This window comes from Magallana gigas, chromosome 8, assembly GCF_963853765.1.
Source record: "Magallana gigas chromosome 8, xbMagGiga1.1, whole genome shotgun sequence".
NCBI lineage: Eukaryota > Metazoa > Mollusca > Bivalvia > Ostreida > Ostreidae > Magallana > Magallana gigas.
Window position 1 is genome coordinate 9,554,172 of NC_088860.1, and position 21,891 is coordinate 9,576,062.

Consider the following 21,891-nt stretch of genomic DNA (forward strand, 5'->3'; position numbering starts at 1 on the left):
AACATAGGAAATAACTTTAGAAATGTTCTTATATATCATACAGGCAGTAAGTAATTGGGGGGGGGGGGCACCACTTTGTTTCGCAACAAACAAATTTTAAAACATATTGAATTTAATATCACTCTTCGCTACCCCCGACGGGTACAATTTTAAATAGAATTTTTGCAGACTTTGGGGAAGAGAGTTTATTTTTATTCATTATTTTTTTTTTCAATATTTCGGATAAGTTTGCCCCCCCCCCCCTCCTTGTAAAAAACGATGCTACGTGTAGCATAAATCTCTCTCTCTCTCTCTCTCTCTCTCTCTCTCTCTGCTGCGTAGAGTTTTTGATGTAAGGTACTATACGTTACAACAAGGAAGTAGGAAATTAGTGCACAGTCTGTCATTCCGTGTGTTGTTTGAAAAACATAAATCAGTTCAGCCCAAGAACAAGGAAATACTATAACAAGAGTGCAGTACGTGTTTACGTTAGAACTGCAAGGGAAAATGTTATAAACTAAATGATATATTCATCGGTCGTGTGTCATATCGAATATATTGTGAACCTTTATATACATGTACATAAAACTTGTTGTGACAAGAAATGTGAATGTTTTAAGATTATAAAGAAGACTTTCCATCATTGCACAGCGGATCGGGACAATCAGGAAGCCGTGGTTAGACGACATTATGATAAAAGCAAGATGGTAAATGATGTACATTTCCTATTGAATGAAAGTCTTTTTGAAAACTGAAATCAAGAATTTTAAATTCTCAAAGGATAAGAAAAAAATTGCAGATGCGTTTCTTAATCAATTATTCAGTGAAATTAACAAAAGGCATCTGACGTTATTTTTCGCGTAAATGTCTACTAACAAACTGAAGGTCTATTTAATACTTCACAATGTGTGGTATTAGGTATAGGTGTATGATTTAATGAAGAAAAAATATAAAATATCACATTCATGTGACATAAACATATTCCTGTATTTTAAGGCTATTTATTCAAGAGGCTGCCCAAATTTTAAATTTAACGTCACCAGCGGGTTTAATAGAAATTGTTGGGTTTTCTAAAACCAAACAAACCCCTAGTTTAAATGTTATTTTTCATTAATTGTTTGCAATTAGGAATCATGCAATCTGAAGAAATACGAAGTGTTCATGGCACATATAACTGTATAATGGATTATATATCGAATACTCAATGGAATTGTCTTCAGTATTGGCAGGTGACAGCTATACCCAGTCTACATGTAGCTTGAAAACTCGCAGTATTTGTAATAACTGTAAATAAATAAAAATCACTTGTTTAAATTTTTTGTTTTGATTTTATCGCCCTTCCTCTTAGGTTTGATATTTTGAAGGCGGCGTTAAACATGTCAGCTCGGGTAGCGATCGTTTGTGGTTTCTTACATTATCACACACTTCCGGTTTCCAATAAAATGGCGAAGCAGTTTGACTTCCTCGTTTCACGCTTCAGAGAAACTTCACCAACCAAATAATTAGGATGGCGTGTGGTTGAAGCATATGTTTTAAGGTTGCTATTTAGTTGTGTTCTGTTTATTTTAGTGTGGCTTATACTTCAAGGCACTTAGTGAGAGCATTTGGACATTTTCCCCAATGTTGATTGTTTACATTTTCGTTGTTCTCTTACGTTTTCTTCGTTACCTTACAGACTTAATAAAGTAAAATTCCATATTGATTACTGGAATTGATAAGCATAGGATTCTGTAAAGGCAAAAGAAGGTTGTCTAATCTTTTGGGAAATGGTTGAGTAATATATTGAGTTGAGCTTTTACAGCCAATTCGAGGAAGTACTTGTTTATTACCACACTGTTCAGTAAAACTGTTTCCTCTTAAAATTTTTATCTACATCAAGCAATGAAATTGACTTGGGGTATATTCCTATATAATTCAAATACAGAAAAACCTATTGTCAAAGAAATCCACATTTTATAACTTTATTTGTAAATGTACAAATACTCAAAATTTCTGTTTACACATTTCATTTTACAAAACTTTAAAAGTGGTAAAGTGCAAGTACCCATTATTGCCGAGTACCCATTATTGCCGATTGTTATAAAAACAGCAAAATTTCCGCTATCTATTTGTCGTTTTTTGCTACAAACAAAAATAAATAAAAAATAGAATGTTTAAGACACTATAAGAGTTGGGAATGAAGAAAATTTACTTCAAACATCTCAGGACTCACCTTAACAAAGTTGCCCCTATAAAAATGTATCTAAATTGTATTCGTGCAATGACACATGCCACTGAATGTTTGACTTGTAATCCACTTTGATGACAGGGCATTTTTTTGTTTAGGTCCAAATTCGAGGAATATTTCTCTCCGTGTTATGATATTTGACAAAAATAAGCAAGATACCAATTCTACTACAGAATATTTAAGAAAGAAATCTGAGCGTCTGCTTGCTTGTAAGACGCCATTTTGTTTGCAACCTGAGGCGGATCAAAGATTTATCCATATGCACCTGCGGTGTAAATCAGAGGCGCTGCTGTTAACTTTCACACACGTTATTTCTTTTAGTGGTCACACTAAGACTTATTTTTTTAAAAAATTAATAAATAAAGAATGCATTTCTATAATTTTTAATCATTTGTCCCGAGACATGTGAAGTACATGTTCCTCCGTTTTTTTGCAGGTGGCCGCAAGGACATCGAAAAAAAAATATTGCTTATAATATGATTGAGTTGCGTTTATGATAGAATTTTTTTTGTTATGTTCTTACATTGTATCTTATGTTGTTAGATTCTTTTAAAATTTTGACATTTTTACTGATTAATTACTGGAAAATAGCGAAAAGATATGAGCGGCAATAATAGGTACTCGAACTTCTTTTAAATCGAAGGTCATGGACAGGGTTTTTATTTTTAGTAAGAAGTAAGTAGATATTGATGAGAATAAAATAAAAATTATTCCTCAAATTAATTACATGAACAGTGCAGAGATTTGCCTAGAAATTTTAACATGACAGCTTACATGAAGAGAGTAATAGAGGAAACTTGTGTATTGTTCGGCAGTAATGGGTACTCGCACGTTATAAATTATGACAATATACATCCACCTGTAAACTTGGCTGAAATAGTGCAGTCATTGGCATTCACAATTTTAAATGAATACCTTAGGACAGAAGGAAGATGAATGTGTATATAATATATTATATTTAATTTCCTATTTGCTCACAAACATAAAATTTTCTATATTTTTGTAATGGCAGAATACTGATTCTATTCTCACCATCACCTTATTTTGCGTGATTAATTGTAACATTCATTGTAATGGCTAGAACTGGCAACTGACAGGAATTTGTAGAAGTTGTTCAAATTTTCCATAAATTCTTGTGTGTTTTTAAGCCTGTTTTGTACAAGTAGTAGGCTTATTGCTTATGGTAGGAATTCAATCTGAATAGATTTTATTATGGGAGACTGGTTTTTAGGAACAAGTTATTTGATTACTTATAATTCCATTATAAACAATTCAAACAGACACATTCTATGGGCACATATAGGCTTTACTGCTCTTTTTAACAGAAAAGTTATGTTCATACTTGCTGACTTGCACTCAATTTTATTGTCGAAAAGTATTAGTAACTGCCACAGAAAATAAATCCTAAATTTGGCTAGGGTTCACTCTCTTGGGTTAGGTCTGGTTGGTACATAATTGCCAGTATTTGTCCTGACAGATTTAAAATTGACTTGCAGGACTCAAATTTTCTTTATTATAATGTATAGATGTAAATCAACAGACTGTTTGTAAAAAGAGTGTCACCTGGGGGTTTAAATCTTGACATAATTGATTTGCTTCTCTTTGAAAGATAGGTATACTAGTATACTGTATTCTTAGGAAATAATTTTCCCATCCTCTTTTGACAGGATAATACCATGCCATACCAAGACAAACAAGGAAGGACTTGTGGATTTCTAAACATCCTTGAAAAAGAGTCCTCTACCAACTCGAAGAGGAGATACTTTGTTCTTGAACCTCGTGATGAGTTGTTGAAATACTATCTTGATAACCCTAATGTATGTACTGCTATATAACACAAAATGCCTTTCTTTTTTTCACTATTTGTTCACTATAAATTTAAAAAAATACATGTGATTTGCACATCTATATTATTTTGCAAAACATTCTTTTTGTCCAAAAGAATAATGTCTTTTGTATCTACCGTAAATTACTATATTTACATTAAAAGGCTGGTTTGTTGTATAAAAAAAAAATGAAATGAGATTGTTTTGCATTTACAGAATTTGGCTTCAGATCAGCAATACCCATGTGGGGAAATCAGTACTACTGTTATATCAAAGGTAAGATAATATTCCACAACTCAAGGTACAGGTAGTCATTGAATTTTTTTTAGGTGCCCATGGTGCAAACTGCAAGAATTTTGAAACATTAAAACAATCTTTATTTCAGGTTAGTGAAGTTTCCAAGAAACAGAAACCCAAACTGAATTCCTGCTTTGGTAAGTCGAATGCACGCAATGTATTTCTGGCTTTAGAGGACAATAGCAAGTAAATTGTCCCCTGAGACACCAAGTTGAACTATTTCCCAAGGCAAAGTAGAGGGAAATAATATTTTTTTTTTGGGGGGGGGGAGGGGCATTAAATTGCTATTGTCCTAATAGTCAGTAATTAAATTGGTACATTATTATACCATACATAACTTTATTAGTCAACAATGCAGAGTCAGTAGATGGTAAATAGGTCCAAGTGAACAAACTTTGAATTTAGCAAAGCAACTCCAATAAAACCAGAGAAGTTCTGTGATTAAAAACTAGGGAAATTGAATGCTGTGCATTTATAGTTTCCATGACTTATTAACCATAAGCAAAAAGCATGAAGACTATTTCAGAGTAAATGCTGTCTACCAGATGACATAGCAATACAAAGATATATAATGATATATGATACACTGTAAATGAAAGAGCTACCTGAATTACTGAATTGCCTTAAATCATTTGAATTTCAATTCATTTAACATTTTGTTTAAAACCTAGCCATGTTTGACCAGTGTTTTGAAATGGTATTTTTCAGTGATTAATCATGCAGGCAAAGCGTTATATCTACAAGCAGAGTCTGCTGAAGATATGCATGGATGGGTGTATGCCTTGAATAACGTCAGTAAAATAACAGTAAGTGTCCGACAACAGTAGGCATCAACGTTCAATGTTTAAATGGAAAATTCTGTTTCAACAATGATAGTATGTGTTGGTAATTACAGGTAACTCTTAATGGCTCAAAATTCGTTCGCTCAAAGTTCTTGTTCGCTGGAAGTGAGTGTCCAGTCCTAATATTTTTCCCAGTATAACTAAGCATATTTACTCTTGATTTCTTGAACTCAAACTGCAGTCCCGTTATTCATAATCTATTGTTTTTTACTCTCGATACCTCAAAGTGGCCATGTATAAGCAAGAATTACCTAGTTGACATCTTGACTTGGTCATTTAAATGGCTCCAGGCGTTAGATGCCTGACCCATGTAACGGGATGTTTATTCAGGTGACACTTGTCCTGCAAGTTGATAAATGATTGATTATAGGACATACCGTTCTCTAATCTATAATTAATACCTGCGGTCTTATGATATTCTGGAGACTCAGTGAAAATGAGAAATTAATTATGAGACGAGAGGATAATTTTGAGCCATAGTCAAGGTTAAATGAATTACAAAAGTGTAGAAATTATGCTTATTAGCATCATTGTCATTATGAAGATTATTGCTGAACACTACAGAATAGAACAGTTCTTACAGAACTGAGCAGTACCACTGAGCAATCTGGAGAAGAATCTGTACAGTGGGTAATACATGGACTCAGTTATCTGTTTTACGACAAGTTGCCTCGCAGTGCAGTAGTTTTGAGCAATCTGGTCATAATATGATGCATAAAATAATAAATATCATGATTTTATTCAATATTTGTTTCTATTAAGTTTTTAAAACACCCAGATCTGTATATATAACTGACAACAACATTGTTAAAGCACATGCATAAGCATATGCACTAAAATAAATGGCTTAATCATCACATTTTGTATAAAAACTAACTTTAAAACCTGTCTGTCAACCCGGAAAATTCCAAACTCTTAAAAACTCAAACTTTTGATCCCTCAAAGTTTAACCTTGATCTAATGTACTTGGAATCATCGAGAGTCACCTGTACATTAATAAAAAAGGGATCTACAATTATGTTTAAATTTCACAATTTTTGTTTCAGGTTCCTGTAGAGGAATCCAAGCATCTAAATGACCCTGAAGCAGGCTACAAGACAGAGATTGCTGGAGGAGTCCCCATCAAAATTCCAATTAGGGTATTCAATTTTTGTCACCATGTTTGGTGCAGTGGTCAGGATAACAAAAAAAAAAAAAGAAGGGTTTTATTCTGTAATTCTTGATAATACGAGTACTTTGGTCATATTAGTTGGTAAGAATGATACCGTCGGTAAAGCCTATAGATATTTGGTTTTACAATTACAATAAAAGACAATTTTCTCAAAACAAACACTGGCTCAGTAGTAAGAGATTGATATATTTTAGATTTGGACTAATGCACTGTGATCAACACAAGTGTTGGTCCAGTAGGATAGGAAATTTGAAAAAAAAAAATTAAAAGCTGAAGTAACCTGTAATTAAAGTATTTATTTCTGGTTCCAAGAAAAAAAAAGAGATTCTCGATGTAAGAGGTAGCCTGGCTTTACTAAAAAAAAAAAAAGGTTTTGAATTTTTTATTTTTTCTCTTTTAACCAATCAGAATGAGAACTCTAATGACTCGAATCCCTCCAGTGAGAGCGAGGAGAGCAATGACAATACCAGGATTGTGGCGGGTTCACAGAACGCAGTCAAGAAAGGATACTGTGTCAAACAGGGAGGCGTGGTCAGTATCTACCAATCATTATTCAGATTTATTTGTACACTTCCGATTTCACTGGGACTGAAATATTTTGACAAAAATTAAAGTTGAGAAAAATTGATATTTTTTTTATCAATATCTTATGGCCAAGATCTAGTAAATGAAAGTTTTTTTGGTAGTCTCTCTGAATAAGGTATAAGCCAGATATGTTTTTGAACTCTTCCTTAAAGAAATATTAAACTAAATACTGTATTTACACATGGGGTAAATTTACACTATAGTTATGCTGTAAGCCTAAAATCGTTTGAAATACCTCTGCACATATTGTAAAAAAAAATTTAAACTTTAGAGTGGTAAATCAAGTTTCGGCATATTTAATACCCAAGATTATTGTTTGACCATAGGAAATGTGTAAGTAACCACCAGCACAATAACCACTTTTACAGTCTAGTCATCTAGATTACTTAGAATAGGATTTCAAATGGAATGTGAAGAAATGTTTTATTTTCTACCCTATTCCCTAAAGTACGGGCAAGAAAAAGATACCCGTATGTGAAATCAATTATGACGTCATTATTGATCTAGCAAATAAAAACACTATGAAATCATTTACTAGGTCTTGACTTTAAGCAATTAAAAATGAATTTCTATAATAACAAATAGTGAGTGTTTGATAAAATTGACATTTTACAAATTATTTATTTAGAGGAAAAACTGGAAGAGGAGGTATTTTGTTGTGAATGACAAAAGCTTAGCATATTACAGTAATGACCAGGTAAATATTAAACTTTTTGAACTTGTATCAATTACAGATATTCAATGTTTAAAAATTTGAACTTACTATTTAAGAAGGTAGTTTCAGTAAAAGAATGGTGGTCCTTTGTTTCAAATTACACAATTGTTAAACTTTGCCTTCAAGGCTATTTTTATGCCTTTCTGTGAAAGGAGCAAACTGTTGTCATACACTATGTGTGAGCTGGCTATATAGAATTATGAAATCAAACAGGTAGCTTAATGATAGCTGCTGCATATTGAAAACACAATATATTTTAATAAATAAGCAGTGTACCTTTGATTAGTCTTTCTTTCTCTTTCAGTCAGAAGAACCTTTAAGATTAATTTCAAAAAATGACATCGTAGATGTACGGAAAGCAAATACGTAAGTTTGAGAAAAGATTTAAGAAGCATGAAAAAGAAAGAGTCCAATTTAAAATTCCCATCTTCTAAAGAAACTGTAGCTGTGATAATCAAAGTTATTTGATGGATACTGCAGATACAATTTAATAAAAAGCTGTGCATATTTTTGTGCAGCTATATACAGTTGAACTTCAATATCTCAACACTGATATCTCCAAAACAATGGATATGTCGAGATGATTTTTTGATTTTTAAGTCTCGAAGACTTATTTTTTAATCATATTACCCTTGATATCTTGAATACTCGAATATCTCGAAGTTTTTAAACTGTCCCATCTAGTTTGAAGTAACGAAGATTGACTGTACACTTATAACTACATCTAAAATATAATGTCACACATAATAGTACTTTTGATAAACAATATGGTGCACAATTGTAATAAGTTTCCTCTTTGATACACTCATACATATATATGAGTGTACTCATATTGCCTGCCAAAGAAAGATTATACTTGTATGATACATGTAGCTTTCATCCCTGCTTCTTATGATGTCATCAGTATCACAATGAACTGAGAGCCTCTGATTAACACATCTATTGCTGCTTTTTCAGATCACCTGGCATGAGGGACAATCTATTTGAAGTTGTTACAACTAAAAGAACTTTTTATATACAGGTAAGTAAGAACAAGTTTAAAGCAATTGCGCCAACTTTTTAGTCTTTATTTGTCCATATGTAAATTTCAACTTAAAGGTATAGAAAGATCTAATTAAAAGGGGAACCAATGTGTTGAGGTTTTAAAGGGGCATGGTCACGATTTTGATCAAAAATTATTTTTCCGATTTATATTTACAATGCTTCAGAAAGGCATTTTTAATAGGCAACCGAAATTTGAGTGTCATTTGTTGAGTTATAAGCGAGTTACAGAGCTTGAAATTCTTTGCTATGTAAAAAAGCATTTGTTTACATTTTGAACGTTGAAGGAAAAATTTCAGTTTTAAACCTAAAACGAATGTGTTAAATGTTAGGAACTGTTTATCTATGCTTAAAATGAATAAAAAGATAGACAAAAAAGCAGGAAAAAGATTTTTTACTGGTATATTTGACCTTTGGCACAAGCCTTGTAAACATGACAAAGAATTATGAGCCCCTGTATCTTGCTTATAACTCTACGAATGACTCTCAAATTTAATTTGATCATTAGAAATGCATTTCTAAAGCATTGTAAATAATAAAAACATAAAAATAAAATTTGACCAAAATCGTGACCATGCCCCTTTAATATAAGGAGCTTGTATAGATTGTATCGGTATATTTACTTTCTTCATAAAAATAATAAACTATAAACCCCTAATTATACCACAAATACATTATGAATTCTAAAAATATATATGGTAATATAAAACTATTTCTGTCATAATTAATACAAATTGTACCTTATAATTAGGAAAATTGTTGATGGGTTAAAATATGTTTATGTATCTAGAACAAATTGTCAGTATATTATGCACAAGTACAGAGATATTTTATCACTATTCAATCCATCAGTAAAAATATCAACAAACTTTAATGTTGGTACATTTTAGTTGATTAACCTTTATAGTAATCAGCTCTCAAAAATTGTTGGTTCATGTATCTTTAAGATATATGATTTTGCTTTCTAGAAGTTAGCTTAGTACAGTGTGTCCATGCGTCTATTTTAACTTTCAGTGTGACACCCCAGAAGATGTACAAGAGTGGATAGCAGCTATAGAGACTCTGGTCACCAACCAAACAGTAAGATATTTATGAGAATTCAATAATAAACAATGGCAAAACTTTATAATGAAGTTTATGCTTCATGTATCCAACTTCTACATCCTTATTAATGTATATAACAGGAAAAAAATATCTGGACATCATCTTTAAAAATTTGTAACTTGTTAAATGTAAGATACATGTAGTTTTAACTCTGTGTGAAAAAGTCTTGCATAGGTATTAAAATAAAATCAATTTCCATTTTATGGATTGTGGATATAATGTTGAATTGCACAATAAATTATAGTGACTATTTTGGGGTCAGTTAGGCATTTTTAAAAATATTATTTGCATTTACATACATGAACTGAATAGTTTAACATAGGGTTGCTCCCTCTGATATTCCTAGTACAGTGTACATACTTATTGATGGATTTTTACAGGGACACTGATGGTTCTTATGCCCTCTCTCTCCCCTTACACACCCTGATTTTATGATTTTCAAGTATTTTCAAATACCATGTATTGAGTGCAAGGACTGAATATTGAAATGCATTTTGAGAAATGTCATATCATCAGTTTTGAAATATCAAATCAAAATAATATCATTATGCATAGAGATACCTGAAATATGGTACATGTACATGTATTTTGTAATGGGATTGCATTTTGATGTGTTGCATTTGAATGATGATTACATATCTATGCTACAAAGATTTCTCTCTTTGCATGCTTGATTTTGAGATACACTTGCATGTTTTTTCAGGATCCGGCGACAACAATTCGGTTATACATGTATGAGACAATGATATGATCACAAAACAAGGTTGTTTCATGGTGTGTGAATTTTTTCGGCACTCATCACCTTAGTTACTGCAGTTGTGTAATCCTTCATCACATTTATCCCATTATTGTGTATACCCTCATTCTATCTGTAGTGATGGGAAGAGGGGGAGGGTGGCAGGCTAGGGGTGCAGTATTTTATAAAAAAAAAAAAAAATTTAAACAGATTAATTCTCATATTCAGAGTAATCTAGATATCCAAGACTATTTTAATGGAATGACGAGGAATGGAGTAAAAAAATTATTTCTAAAATTCAGAATAATCAAATGAACTATTTTGGGGATTTCAACTTCTGCTACTGTGTTTGTCCTGACTGAAGTGGTTTTACTATACCACTTTAAAACAGCTAAGGAAAAACTTCAGTCAAACAACACTTCATCATCTTAAACTCTGCAATATGTCCTAGCTAGGAGTTTAACATTCTTTCATTAGTGTCTCTTCATTAATTATGTGAACAGATGTACAACATTTGAAGGATTTGAAGGAAATGAAAATTTTATTTCAACGAATTCCTGCTTTTCAATCTCAAAAGCTGATTTCAAATTATAGCAATTAACTTTTTAATTGATATGAAGTCCTGTATAAAGATGAATGAGATATTGATTTCTGCAGAAGCTAGTACATGTACATACCATATGTAGGATGTAACCATTATGATAATGCACAAGTGTAAGGATAGTGACACATAGTGATCTACACAGAGTTAGGGGATGGAATCCATCATGGTAAAGTTAATAACATTCTTTGTAAATTTAACTTTCATACATCTAATAACTAACCTAACACTTCAGTGATAAATTAAACTGAAAATCCATGAAATTATTTCGTGTATCTTTTAATGGTATAAATCCAAAAAGGGAAGCATTTATTAAAAGACAGTTTGTATTACACATTATATGCTGTGTTGTAGATTGCATGACCTTGATTTAACTTTAACCTTGACCTTTTGAACCCTCAAATTTTATGTAGTGATTAAACGTAGTGAGTTGGTGTTAAATTCTAGAAGTTTTGTTCATCATGTCAGATGATTGACATTTTGTGCTGTGTTAAAGTGTTGTGAAATTGTTTATAGGTGTTGTGTGGAATATTTTGAACATGAAAATCCTTGCTACTTATCAAAGCATTGCTGGATGTATAAACACATACACTTGCGTCACTCTACATAATTGTATAATAATCTCTGCAGCTTTGTTCTTGCCTTTCAACTTACTTTGATATTGTACAGAGATCTTGCTTTGTTTATTATGTACATCATGTAATCAGAGATTTGCGTAAACATGTGTAATGCTAGCAGTGTATGACAAGACACTTATCTTGCTGACTATATGTAATACAAATTCAACAAGGAGTCGAAAATTACGAAAATAATATAAAAAAATAATTTTAAACAAACACATTCATTTGTCATTTTCAGAAAATATAGGGCACATAACAGTATCTTCTACTGGTTGTTTAGATATTATATAATTTGACATGACACCAGCAATATTAGTCTGTACATGCGCTTTGTACAGAGTACTATTTGTAATATCACTTTCACTTATATCATCCCTAAAGCTTATTCATCGGTAATATTAACTAATGATGGGTAGACAAATTTCAGACTTCAGACTAATAATGGATGCAAGATGTCAAGCTAGTAGAACTCAGTGAAAATAGAATACATTAAGCTAGTACATACATGTATGCCATTTTATTCTTTGACACATGTATTACCATATAACTCCAGCTAGGGTACATGTATCTTTAATATGTAAAACCAGGAATATACCAGGTATTTTAATTCCTGACCGAGGAGTGATAAATAGATAAGTAGAGAAGTGATGCTGCATCGTTTCCTATGTGTTTATTAAGTACTTGTCTTATACCAATAGTTTTGCATGTTGCAATATAATTGATAGGACTTGAACTGAACACATAATTCATATACCAGGTACATGTACTATTAAGTCAATTAATTTTTTTTGATGGCCACTTTTGGTAGATTGCTGGTTTTTGAGGGTTGAACTTTAAATCCATTTTGAATGGATAAAGATTGTGCAACATAGTTGTGGATTTGAATTAGTGGATAAGGAATGTGAGTCATATAAACTGTATACTAATTTCCTAGTACACAAGCTTATTGCTCTGTGTGAAAGTGTACAGATCAATACCAGTATTTACATGTATAAAGAATAATTAATCTATTTAAAAAGCTTTCTTAAATAGATTGTCATATTTGTGTGCAGTGGTCTTTATGAAACTGCATTTACTAGGCTTGTTTCATTCAAACAGTGCTTTTTTGTGTAATTTCTACCCCACCCTTTACAAAATCAAGTTTGTAACCATTTATGAAGAAGTTTATCAATAATGATTAAACCTGACAAGTATTTTATAATTTTTACTAGTACCCTGGAAAGATAGCAAAAAATTTATTGCCCCCAATGTATGTTTGGATAGATGACTTTTATGATGCCAGGGCTGCTTTCACCGCATTCCTACCCCGCATAAAATCTGGTCACTTCTACAGTTAACTGATTTATAACCCACATAACACAGAAGTTCTGAACTCAGTTCAAATTTGAATAGTTAGATTTTTTATCTGCGTGAAAGGAAACACAAAACTTGATGGGGCTGATCTGGAGTGATGAGACATATTGTTTGTGGGTTGTCATAAATGTTTATGACTATATTGCTCTTGACCCTCTCTAATCAGGAAAAGTTTATGAGTATAAACATCCATCAACATGTTTACTATCAAGACATTTAAATTCTCCTCAACTCCGTGTTGAATGAAATTCAAGGGGCACCCATTTCAATCAGAATGTAAATTGTTGTCTTTTTATTGTTTCTATTAAAATTCAAACAAATACTGTATATGAAACTTACATGTATATATATGGATGTATACATTTGTAGTACATGTATAAGCATGCATAAACATGTAAACAATTTATATCCATTGGTGTATTTAGATAAATGTTCAGTTTCATAAAACTTCTATAATATACCTTATATTTCACACAGTCCCATTGATTGCATTATTAAATTTCCAATAAACTCAGTGTTTTAGACTTGTGAGAGCATTGTTTGTGAAATTTTATACAGAATGAAATGTTCGTTTTGAAGATACAATTTCTCTCAACATTTCGTAATTACAATTATGTTATTTTTTCATTGTTTTTCAGTCGCACAGGAAAAGTGACACTGTAGATTCCAGCGAAGTTGATCTCACTGTGACCAAAGTCTTCCCTCAGAACAAATGGGTATGACTAATTACAGCATGGACCAATGTCTCCTCAGCATGAAAAATCTACTGTCTGTTTAGCATGACTGATCTGTAGCGCAATCACATTGGAAATTATATAATTATTAGAAATTTAGCAGTTTCTGTTCAATCCAGATTTAATAGTGTGTGAAATTTTGAAATGGTTGTTTTATAGATATGTATGAATTTACACTGATTTTTATGCATGGAATGAATATACAATTATTTTGTTTTTATGATTTTTAATTGTACACAAAACAAAAAAATCCTTTTGAAAAAAAAAAAGACACAAAGAACAATTTTTTTAATGAAAATAATTTGTATAAGACCCCAGAGAATTATGCTCACTTTTGTGATTGAAATGCTTTTACACTCATAAGATTTAATGATTTTTGTCTTGCCAAATACTCACGGATATTTGGATTTCATCGCACCTTTCATTTCCTGATATCCCACCATACCCCACATTGACCTACATCTCCTCATGTAATGCAATATTTCAGATTTTCATTACATTATAATTACATGTATTAACCAAATTATAATTCTAACTCGCATATGCTGCCAATTTGCCAAATCATCCCTCAAATTTGTTCTTTAATGTTCCCAAAGCTTTAAACAATTTCTTTTTTTTTTGTATCATTCTACTAATATTAACCACATATTTAATAATTGAAATGTTCCTCACTTAAAAAGGATTAGGTTGATATTGACCTTTTTTTAATGTCAAAAAGTCCAAAATAGATTTTAATTAATCAATTTCATTTTTGCACGGGTATGAACATTATTAGCAGATTAATGTGCCTTTTTAAAAAATGACATGCAAACATGAAAAAAACATTAATGATTGTCAACATGAAGCAATTATAAGTCTATGCATTCAACCTCCGAGACCTTGCACTAGAAAGGTCTAGATTTTTTTTCTTCTGAAATATGCAAATATTTTTCTTAGAAAGGAACATCAGTATCATATGTTGTGAACAGCCAAGAAGTGGCCATAGTATCCCCACCCCCAGAATCAGCTGAATCAGTGCTCAAACGACAGGGCAGTAGATTAAGAAGGACTTTTCAACGAGTCCGCAGCAAGTGAACTTTTATTGTGTAACATGTGGAAAAAGTTTGTGACAGTTGACTTGAGGTGCCTAGTATTTTACATCTAAAAAACAAAGGTCTCCACTAATCATGTATTACATTTTTAAATATTTCTTTTTTAAATCAAAGAATAGGTTCATGTACGTAGTTGTATGGAAATAAAGTTTGAGTCTGATTCACACCATTGGGGGAATATAAATAGGATGGAAAAAGAGGAAGTAAACTTTGTGCTTAAATCATTAGAAGCTTTTTAAAAAAAAAAATTATTTCCTGAAACTCAACAAAAATCATTCACTCTAAAACCAGTAACATAATGAATAAGTAAAAAAGGTACACATAGGTTTTTAAATATGTAGAAACATATTTTAGATATTTTTCTGTCTTTAGCTTTAATCCTTTATACTGTATACACTAGTTAGAACTTGTACATTTACTGTACGTAGATCTCCTAATTAGATCCTCCACTCTAATTAAACACCTCAACTGTCAATCAGGGCATTTATCCCCACCCACCTCACACCCCCACCCCTGTTATTTATAACCCAGTAAGAATATGCCTGGTTCATTCCTCAGCGTGAATTTCACATATTTTAAAAAATTTTATGGGTACAAATTACATGTAATAAATATCCCTCATACTACAAAATATAAAATAGAAATCCTGAAATTTTCTTAAACTTGTAGTGGTCTGTTCCTTTAGTATTGTGAGCTTTCTCTAGTTACCTGTAGTTGTTCTTCATACATGCTTGTGACAGAAAAAGAATAAAAGTTTGATAGAAGATGTACATTTTAACTTCACCTTTACCTATAAAAGAGATTATTGACATTGTCTGCAGTCAAAAATGTAGATATAGAAACATTTCCTTTTTCAATTCAGTAGTTTTTTTTTTTAAAGTTTTTATTTATATCTTATTTAGAAAGCACAATTAATTTTTCCTATATGTCCAAAAATATTTTCTTTAGAAATCATGTTCTACTTCATATTAACTTACAGATGTAATAATGTGAGGTTGCGTTTTCGAATCATTTAATGATATTGAACTAAGTTTGGACTAAGGCTGAGGGGCTTACATTTAAGATTAAGAGGTATAAGGTATTGAACAAAGAGTATTGCTGTATATTGAATGATTTTTTTTTTTGCTATGTTTTCCAAAACAGCAAAAAAAGTTGGGCATGTAGATTCAAATGAGTCCCATTTTACATGTACCGGTAGATCTACCCACTGACAATGGATGTGATCTGGTTAAAATTAAAACGAGGTTAAAAAGTTAGCTGATATACAGTTAAAAGGGATATGGTATTGTTTTGTTGGGGGTCCCAATGATAGCTCAGTCCTAACACTGTCAAGTATATCTACAATGTTACTGGTGTATCAAAAGACGACTGAAATTATTTGTAGTAACAACATGGAATGGTTTTTATGTGTATATTTATATGAATGTTTGTTTGCAGTTTATTTACATGAGTTTTTAACAAAGTGCTTGCTGCAACAATGTTGATGTATGATTTTTTTTTATTATAGTATACACACACATTTATGAATTGTTTTTTCACATTTGTGGCTTTTTTGAATATGCATGAACTTTTCTTGGTTTAATTTATGAATTTAATATGTATTTGTTTGTTACATAGCACTGTGAATTGCATACACATCTATATGTATATATATTTAGCACTAGTATGTATAGACACATATATATCAAATATTTTCTTTTCTGTTCTTTATCCTAAAAGATTGAATTATATATATATATATATATATATATGTAGGTTAATTTTGTTGATGTTGTTTTGCTAGTTCAGGCTAGATTGAACAAATAAGAAAGGAAAAAAGGAAATTGAGTATTACCATTTGAGAAGTGATGTCACTGTGTGCTCTTACGTGTGTGTGCTAAGTGCTATCATAGCATGTTTTCAGTGCTGTTGTAGCACAGTATATGTGCTATTATATCACATTTGGAGTGCTATTATAGCACAGTACGAGTGCTATTATTGCACAGTATAAGAGCTGTGATATATACACAAGTGCCATATTCTCCCTGGAACCCCACAGTATGTTTCTAAATTAATAAAAGGGTCTGTAGTCATTGAATTTCAAAAAATTCTAAAACAATTGAACTTTTAAACTTGTAATTAAATATATTTATTTCAAAACATTGATGATGTAAATGTCTTGTAACTTTGACTCTGTATACTGTTATATTTATCCAAAAATGTAAGTGAAAGTGAAATTGTTATAATGAAGTTTGGAATGAAATGTCCCTAGTGGGATATACATGAAATTTTTCAGTGCCAAAAATATTTGGATGCAGGTGGGTGGGTGGGGGGGGGGGGGGGGGGATATGGCATGAGGCGATTGGTTATTGTAACTGTACAGATATGCAGTGTTAGATGGTGACTGCTTGTTTTAGGAGTTAAATTTTATAGTTGTATTTACAAGTACATTCATAAACTCCAACTACTTGGTGTTGTGTTAACAAGGTATTGGTATGTTTGACTTGTCAGTAAGTGTATAATTTAGGCATGGTTTGTTTCTCTAAATGAGTGACTTGTTCAGGCCTTATATTGAAAGCTTTCAGATAAATCTATGTTATTAGAGCAAGTTTAGTAAACCAGCAAAACAAAGATGCAAAATAGTATCAATTTTATTTTGAATTCCTATTTGATGCAAGTATTTATTGATTATTAGTATTCACATGTAAGTCCTTTCAAGATTTTAATTTGGCAAATTCTACAAATTTTTAATCATATGAAACTGTTTAAAGTACATGTATTTCAATTTTACTGTATTTGTATATGTTTTCGAAACTACAAATATAAACTTAAATCATTATCATTAGTATTTACTAGTACATGCATTTACAATCTTCTTTGATGCCCATGCCCTGTTTTTAAGAGCTATTGTTACAATTTTTGAATCATAAAAACGAAACACATGAATGATTTTATAAATGATGTTCCAATTATTAAACTATGTTAAATAATGATGCAAGAGTTATTGATTTGTCTTTGCTTTACTTTTTTGATTGTCTTGGAAATGACTTTAAATCAGATATTACATAAAGGCACGAGCATTAAGAAAACAAATGAAATTCAATAAATTCAGTGAAAACTTGTCGCAAAGACGAATGGTTGATACATGTATACTCTTCTAGAACCATTCCGCACAAAACAACAGGGTTTGGTTTTTATACGCCTCATTGACCTATTGAGTTAATTATTAATATACCTCCTTAATTAAATGAGTGATGGCAAATTAAAAAGCATCATAAAAACACTTGGATTTGTTTCTGAGGAGCATTTCATGACTCGGCAACAACTGCTGATAACACGACGCCAATAAATGCTTAAGTCAACGGTAAACGATCTTTGTTTCCAATGCTACATAGCCGCTTGTTGCTTTATTATTTAAGGAATAAGCAGAGACATAAATGTCTCTGGAATAAGTAATCATTATTTGAGTATTATGAGGTGATCAAATACGGGTGGGAGTGATCAAATCCGATAAAGTCCGACGGGTTTTATGATAGATTTAATCACCACGACCGTATTTGACCACCTCATAATATTCAAAATAATGATTCCTTATTACTTATTTTTCATAATTTTCATCCATAATAAGATTAAATGTTATAATACTGGAAAATGTAAACATTGAATGGTGCGCCACAATCGCCGAACAATAAAACAGACAAGCGTACAAATGAAAGGCATCATAAAGAAAGACACTTTACAATAACGTTTATGAAGCAATTTATTATTCGAATACATCTCGGACATCGAATTGATCTCGAGGGCCCGAAAAGAAGGCTGCGTGGATGGTCGACTCGTGACCAATTTTAGACTTGAACTTTTTGGGGGTGACGAGTTTTTTTTTATCGTGAAATAAAGAAAGAAAAAAATATTCAAATTTTTAAGATAATATATTTGGATTTAAAAAAAAATATAATAGCTTATAGCTTAAAAAACATCACTGTATTTGTTAATCAAACCCAGTCCCCTGGTAAGAAGATGCTTTGCATCGGACTAGAATGTCACTCTGTCATTGGATAAAATGCATCACGTGATTGCCGCTAATACTTTATACCCCGAACATGATTCGTTATATACAAGATTTTTGGTCTGATTATGACCTTTATGGACCTACAAAGTTCCCTAGATAATAATGAACATAATGAGTAATGTTCAACAAGACATTATTACGAAAATCATTAATAGTATTAATCATCCTATAAATTTAAGAAAGCCTAGACATAGTATACCCGTCCCTAGTACAAACATCGTACACATACTTGTACATTGTATTAGCCTATTCTATACGCATATTCTTGTCATGCCCTTGTGGAGAATGTGCATTGGTTACAGTATGTAAGACTTTTATAAGTCAGCAATGCGACATAAACCATTAAAGATTACCGACTTTTTCGTATGCATTCTGTACATCCTGCAAAACAACTTTTCAGCCACACTACTTGCTTAAAGCTGCAAAAGTAGAGCAACGGGATATATGATATTAGGCGTAAAACTATTAGGAAATCGTTTTTATTTCGCACGGTGCATTCAAAATCAGATTTTTCAAAAGTTGCATAATATACTACATACTACTGTATTCTAAATGGACAGGTAATACATGTATGTACTTCATATCTGCAACGACTTGGCAAAATTAACGATTTTGTCTGTCACAAAGGAACGTTCGACATGAAACCCCTAACCTAGGTTCAGTCTCGAATATGCTTACGGACCGCGGGCCAATTAATTCAACTTTCTCGCTATCATGAATAATTCATGCTTTATTTTGATTGTCTTATTCAAGCACGTAAAGGAAATCTCGCCAGTCCTGTTATTGCTCATTATGCTGTAATATATATCAACAACGACATGTTTAAATAACATAATCATCATATTTATTCCCCAAGTGCAAAGGGTTTCGTTTTTTATTGGTGATCGATTGAGAATAATGAATATTCATGAAAAACGAGAAAAGATGAGAGTTGGCCCACGGTCATAAGCGTATGCGAGACTGGTCATGGATTTCCAAAGATGTTATTGAAACCACAAATTACTTTTGCCCTTTGATATATATAATGTTATATCGGATCGTACTTTTTATGCTGAGAAAGAGAATTTGGAAACATCAGATCGCATTTTATATTCTGACGCCAACGTGATTTATGATAGTTTACCATTTCTTAAAAATTTCGTGATCATTGCTCTTAATTAATTAAACAATTGTAAACGCTAGAACATGAATAAACATCGTCTGAAAACCGCCGCTAGCCCCGCGTATACTGACTGACAATGTGAACGGTTAGTGTAGACAAGACCGGCCGAGGGTTACTGGGCTATATATTGGTTTTATACTCTTTTTTTCTTTAAAGGATGACCGGTTTAGCAAGTCCATGTTTGTTAAGAAACCAAGCCCGCTCAGCACAGAACCACGGAAAGACACAACTCTGCCCCACGTCACATCCGGTCAGAGGGGGCCACGGATGGGGGTTTATTATCCATCCAAACAGAGCATCATTAACCAGAAGCAACCGGATCCTCATCCTGCTGTTGGTTCGTCTGAGCATGCGCTACCACGTGGTCTGGTCCAAGAGGATGTTGACGCACAGCGAAGGGCAGAGAAACCCGAACCAAAAGGAAAAGCGCCGCTCAAAAAACAACGAAGTTGGTTCCTGTGGTAGACCCCACACCCCTTTTAATTTTCATGTTGCGGTATCCTTCAAAGGGTCCATTTTAAACATCTTGGAAGTTTTCACTGTTTTTCCGAGGAATGGTTCAGTTATCAATTTATTTATAAAAAATGTATGGCGATTTCTATTTTTTTTGTATGGTACAAACGCACATTTACCAAAAGGGTTACTGTAGAGCCTTAAAATACTCTTTTCCTATTTACAGTTGTAAGAGTATAATTGTTTAATTTTTAGATGCTTCACTCTTTTTTCTAGCACAGTTCAAACACACTTAATTTTACCGCAACGCATTGAGTCGAATAAGAGTGCATTATTTACATAGTACATTCAGTACTACATTTTCGTAACACAGGGTGATATTTTCGTGAATTAAATGTCTTTATTTGTTTAGTTTTGCTCTGTTGTCGGCCCTTTAGTTACTCTCATTTCCTATACCGTTTGATATATGTTTGGTATTGATGTTGTTGCTTTGACCTACTCAATACCTACATGTACATTTATATTGTTTACATTTTGTCTATTTCTGTTTAGCTGGTCAATGCAACAAAATTTTTAAGTCGATTCTATCGTCCCTTTAATTGCTATAGAAACACTTTTAAAATAAAACAAATGGTTGTTTACAATCGCAAGTTTGTTTTAAAACTCATCCTTGAAAAGGTTTAACAAGAAATATTCCTGTTTACAATTCCGTGCATTCATGTTACTTTGTGTGTAAGCAATTGAATGTGTCAGCACTCTAATAAAGGTTTAGTTGTAAAACATGGGAGGCCACACCATCCTTGCCTTGTTTTTAGCTATTAAACGTGAAATAAGAGTTCTATTAAGGCCACTGACTGGCCGCACCCTCATAGAGGACACTGACCTACATTTCCACATATTCCGGGTCAAAATATTGATAAACTTTTTCAAATTTCCACTAAAACAATTATAAGATTGTCAGCTACATTGTTATGCAGTGATTTATTCTCTTTATAATGTGTACATGTACATATATAAAAATAAAATATATAATGTTACAGATGAGATAAATACAATGAAAATTGTACGTGCCATGTTAAACATAATTATGTCCTTATATTGTATACTTGTGATCAATATGTATCTGAGTGCTCTATTGTGGATCAGCTTTCCATAGATCTTTGTGTTATGAATTATTTCTGTCTCCTTGTTTTCTTGTTGCTTCTGGTTTATTTTACATGTTTATTTTATGGATTAACAAAATAAATTGAAAAACCTGAGCAATGTGACATCCTGTTTGCATATCATGAATAATAAGGGGTTTCTT

The 21,891-nt window shown here is 32.0% G+C and overlaps 1 protein-coding gene across 5 annotated transcripts; it reads left to right on the forward strand.

Annotated features, from left to right (window-relative positions):
- The first annotated feature begins 417 nt into the window (after nt 1–417).
- LOC105317830 (pleckstrin homology domain-containing family A member 2) lies at nt 418–21,844 on the forward strand. 5 transcript variants are annotated; one of them, XM_011414590.4, is made up of 13 exons: nt 418–686; nt 3,874–4,023; nt 4,249–4,308; nt 4,418–4,466; nt 5,038–5,135; nt 6,218–6,310; nt 6,751–6,873; nt 7,556–7,624; nt 7,947–8,008; nt 8,600–8,663; nt 9,698–9,763; nt 10,491–10,561; nt 13,736–17,121. In XM_011414590.4, exons 1-12 carry the CDS (start codon nt 501–503, stop codon nt 10,536–10,538), a joined length of 1,068 nt encoding a protein of 355 aa, XP_011412892.3. In that variant the 5' UTR covers nt 418–500; the 3' UTR covers nt 10,539–10,561; nt 13,736–17,121. The 5 variants fall into 5 exon arrangements, with proteins under 5 accessions (XP_011412892.3, XP_011412893.3, XP_011412890.3 ...); XM_011414591.4 differs by having other exon boundaries at nt 10,491–10,550; XM_011414588.4 differs by lacking the exon at nt 10,491–10,561 and having other exon boundaries at nt 13,736–13,813; nt 14,768–17,121.
- The last annotated feature ends 47 nt before the right edge of the window (nt 21,845–21,891 follow it).

What these genes read in the sequence shown, in the direction of transcription:
- LOC105317830 (XM_011414587.4), top strand. Translation starts at nt 501, where the DNA reads ATGATATATTCATCGGTCGTGTGTCATATCGAATATATTGTGAACCTT. An exon ending in CAAACTGAATTCCTGCTTTG is followed by an intron (nt 4,467 to 5,037) that starts GTAAGTCGAATG and finishes GGTATTTTTCAG; the next exon opens with TGATTAATCATGCAGGCAAA. An exon ending in ATAACGTCAGTAAAATAACA is followed by an intron (nt 5,136 to 6,217) that starts GTAAGTGTCCGA and finishes TTTTTGTTTCAG; the next exon opens with GTTCCTGTAGAGGAATCCAA.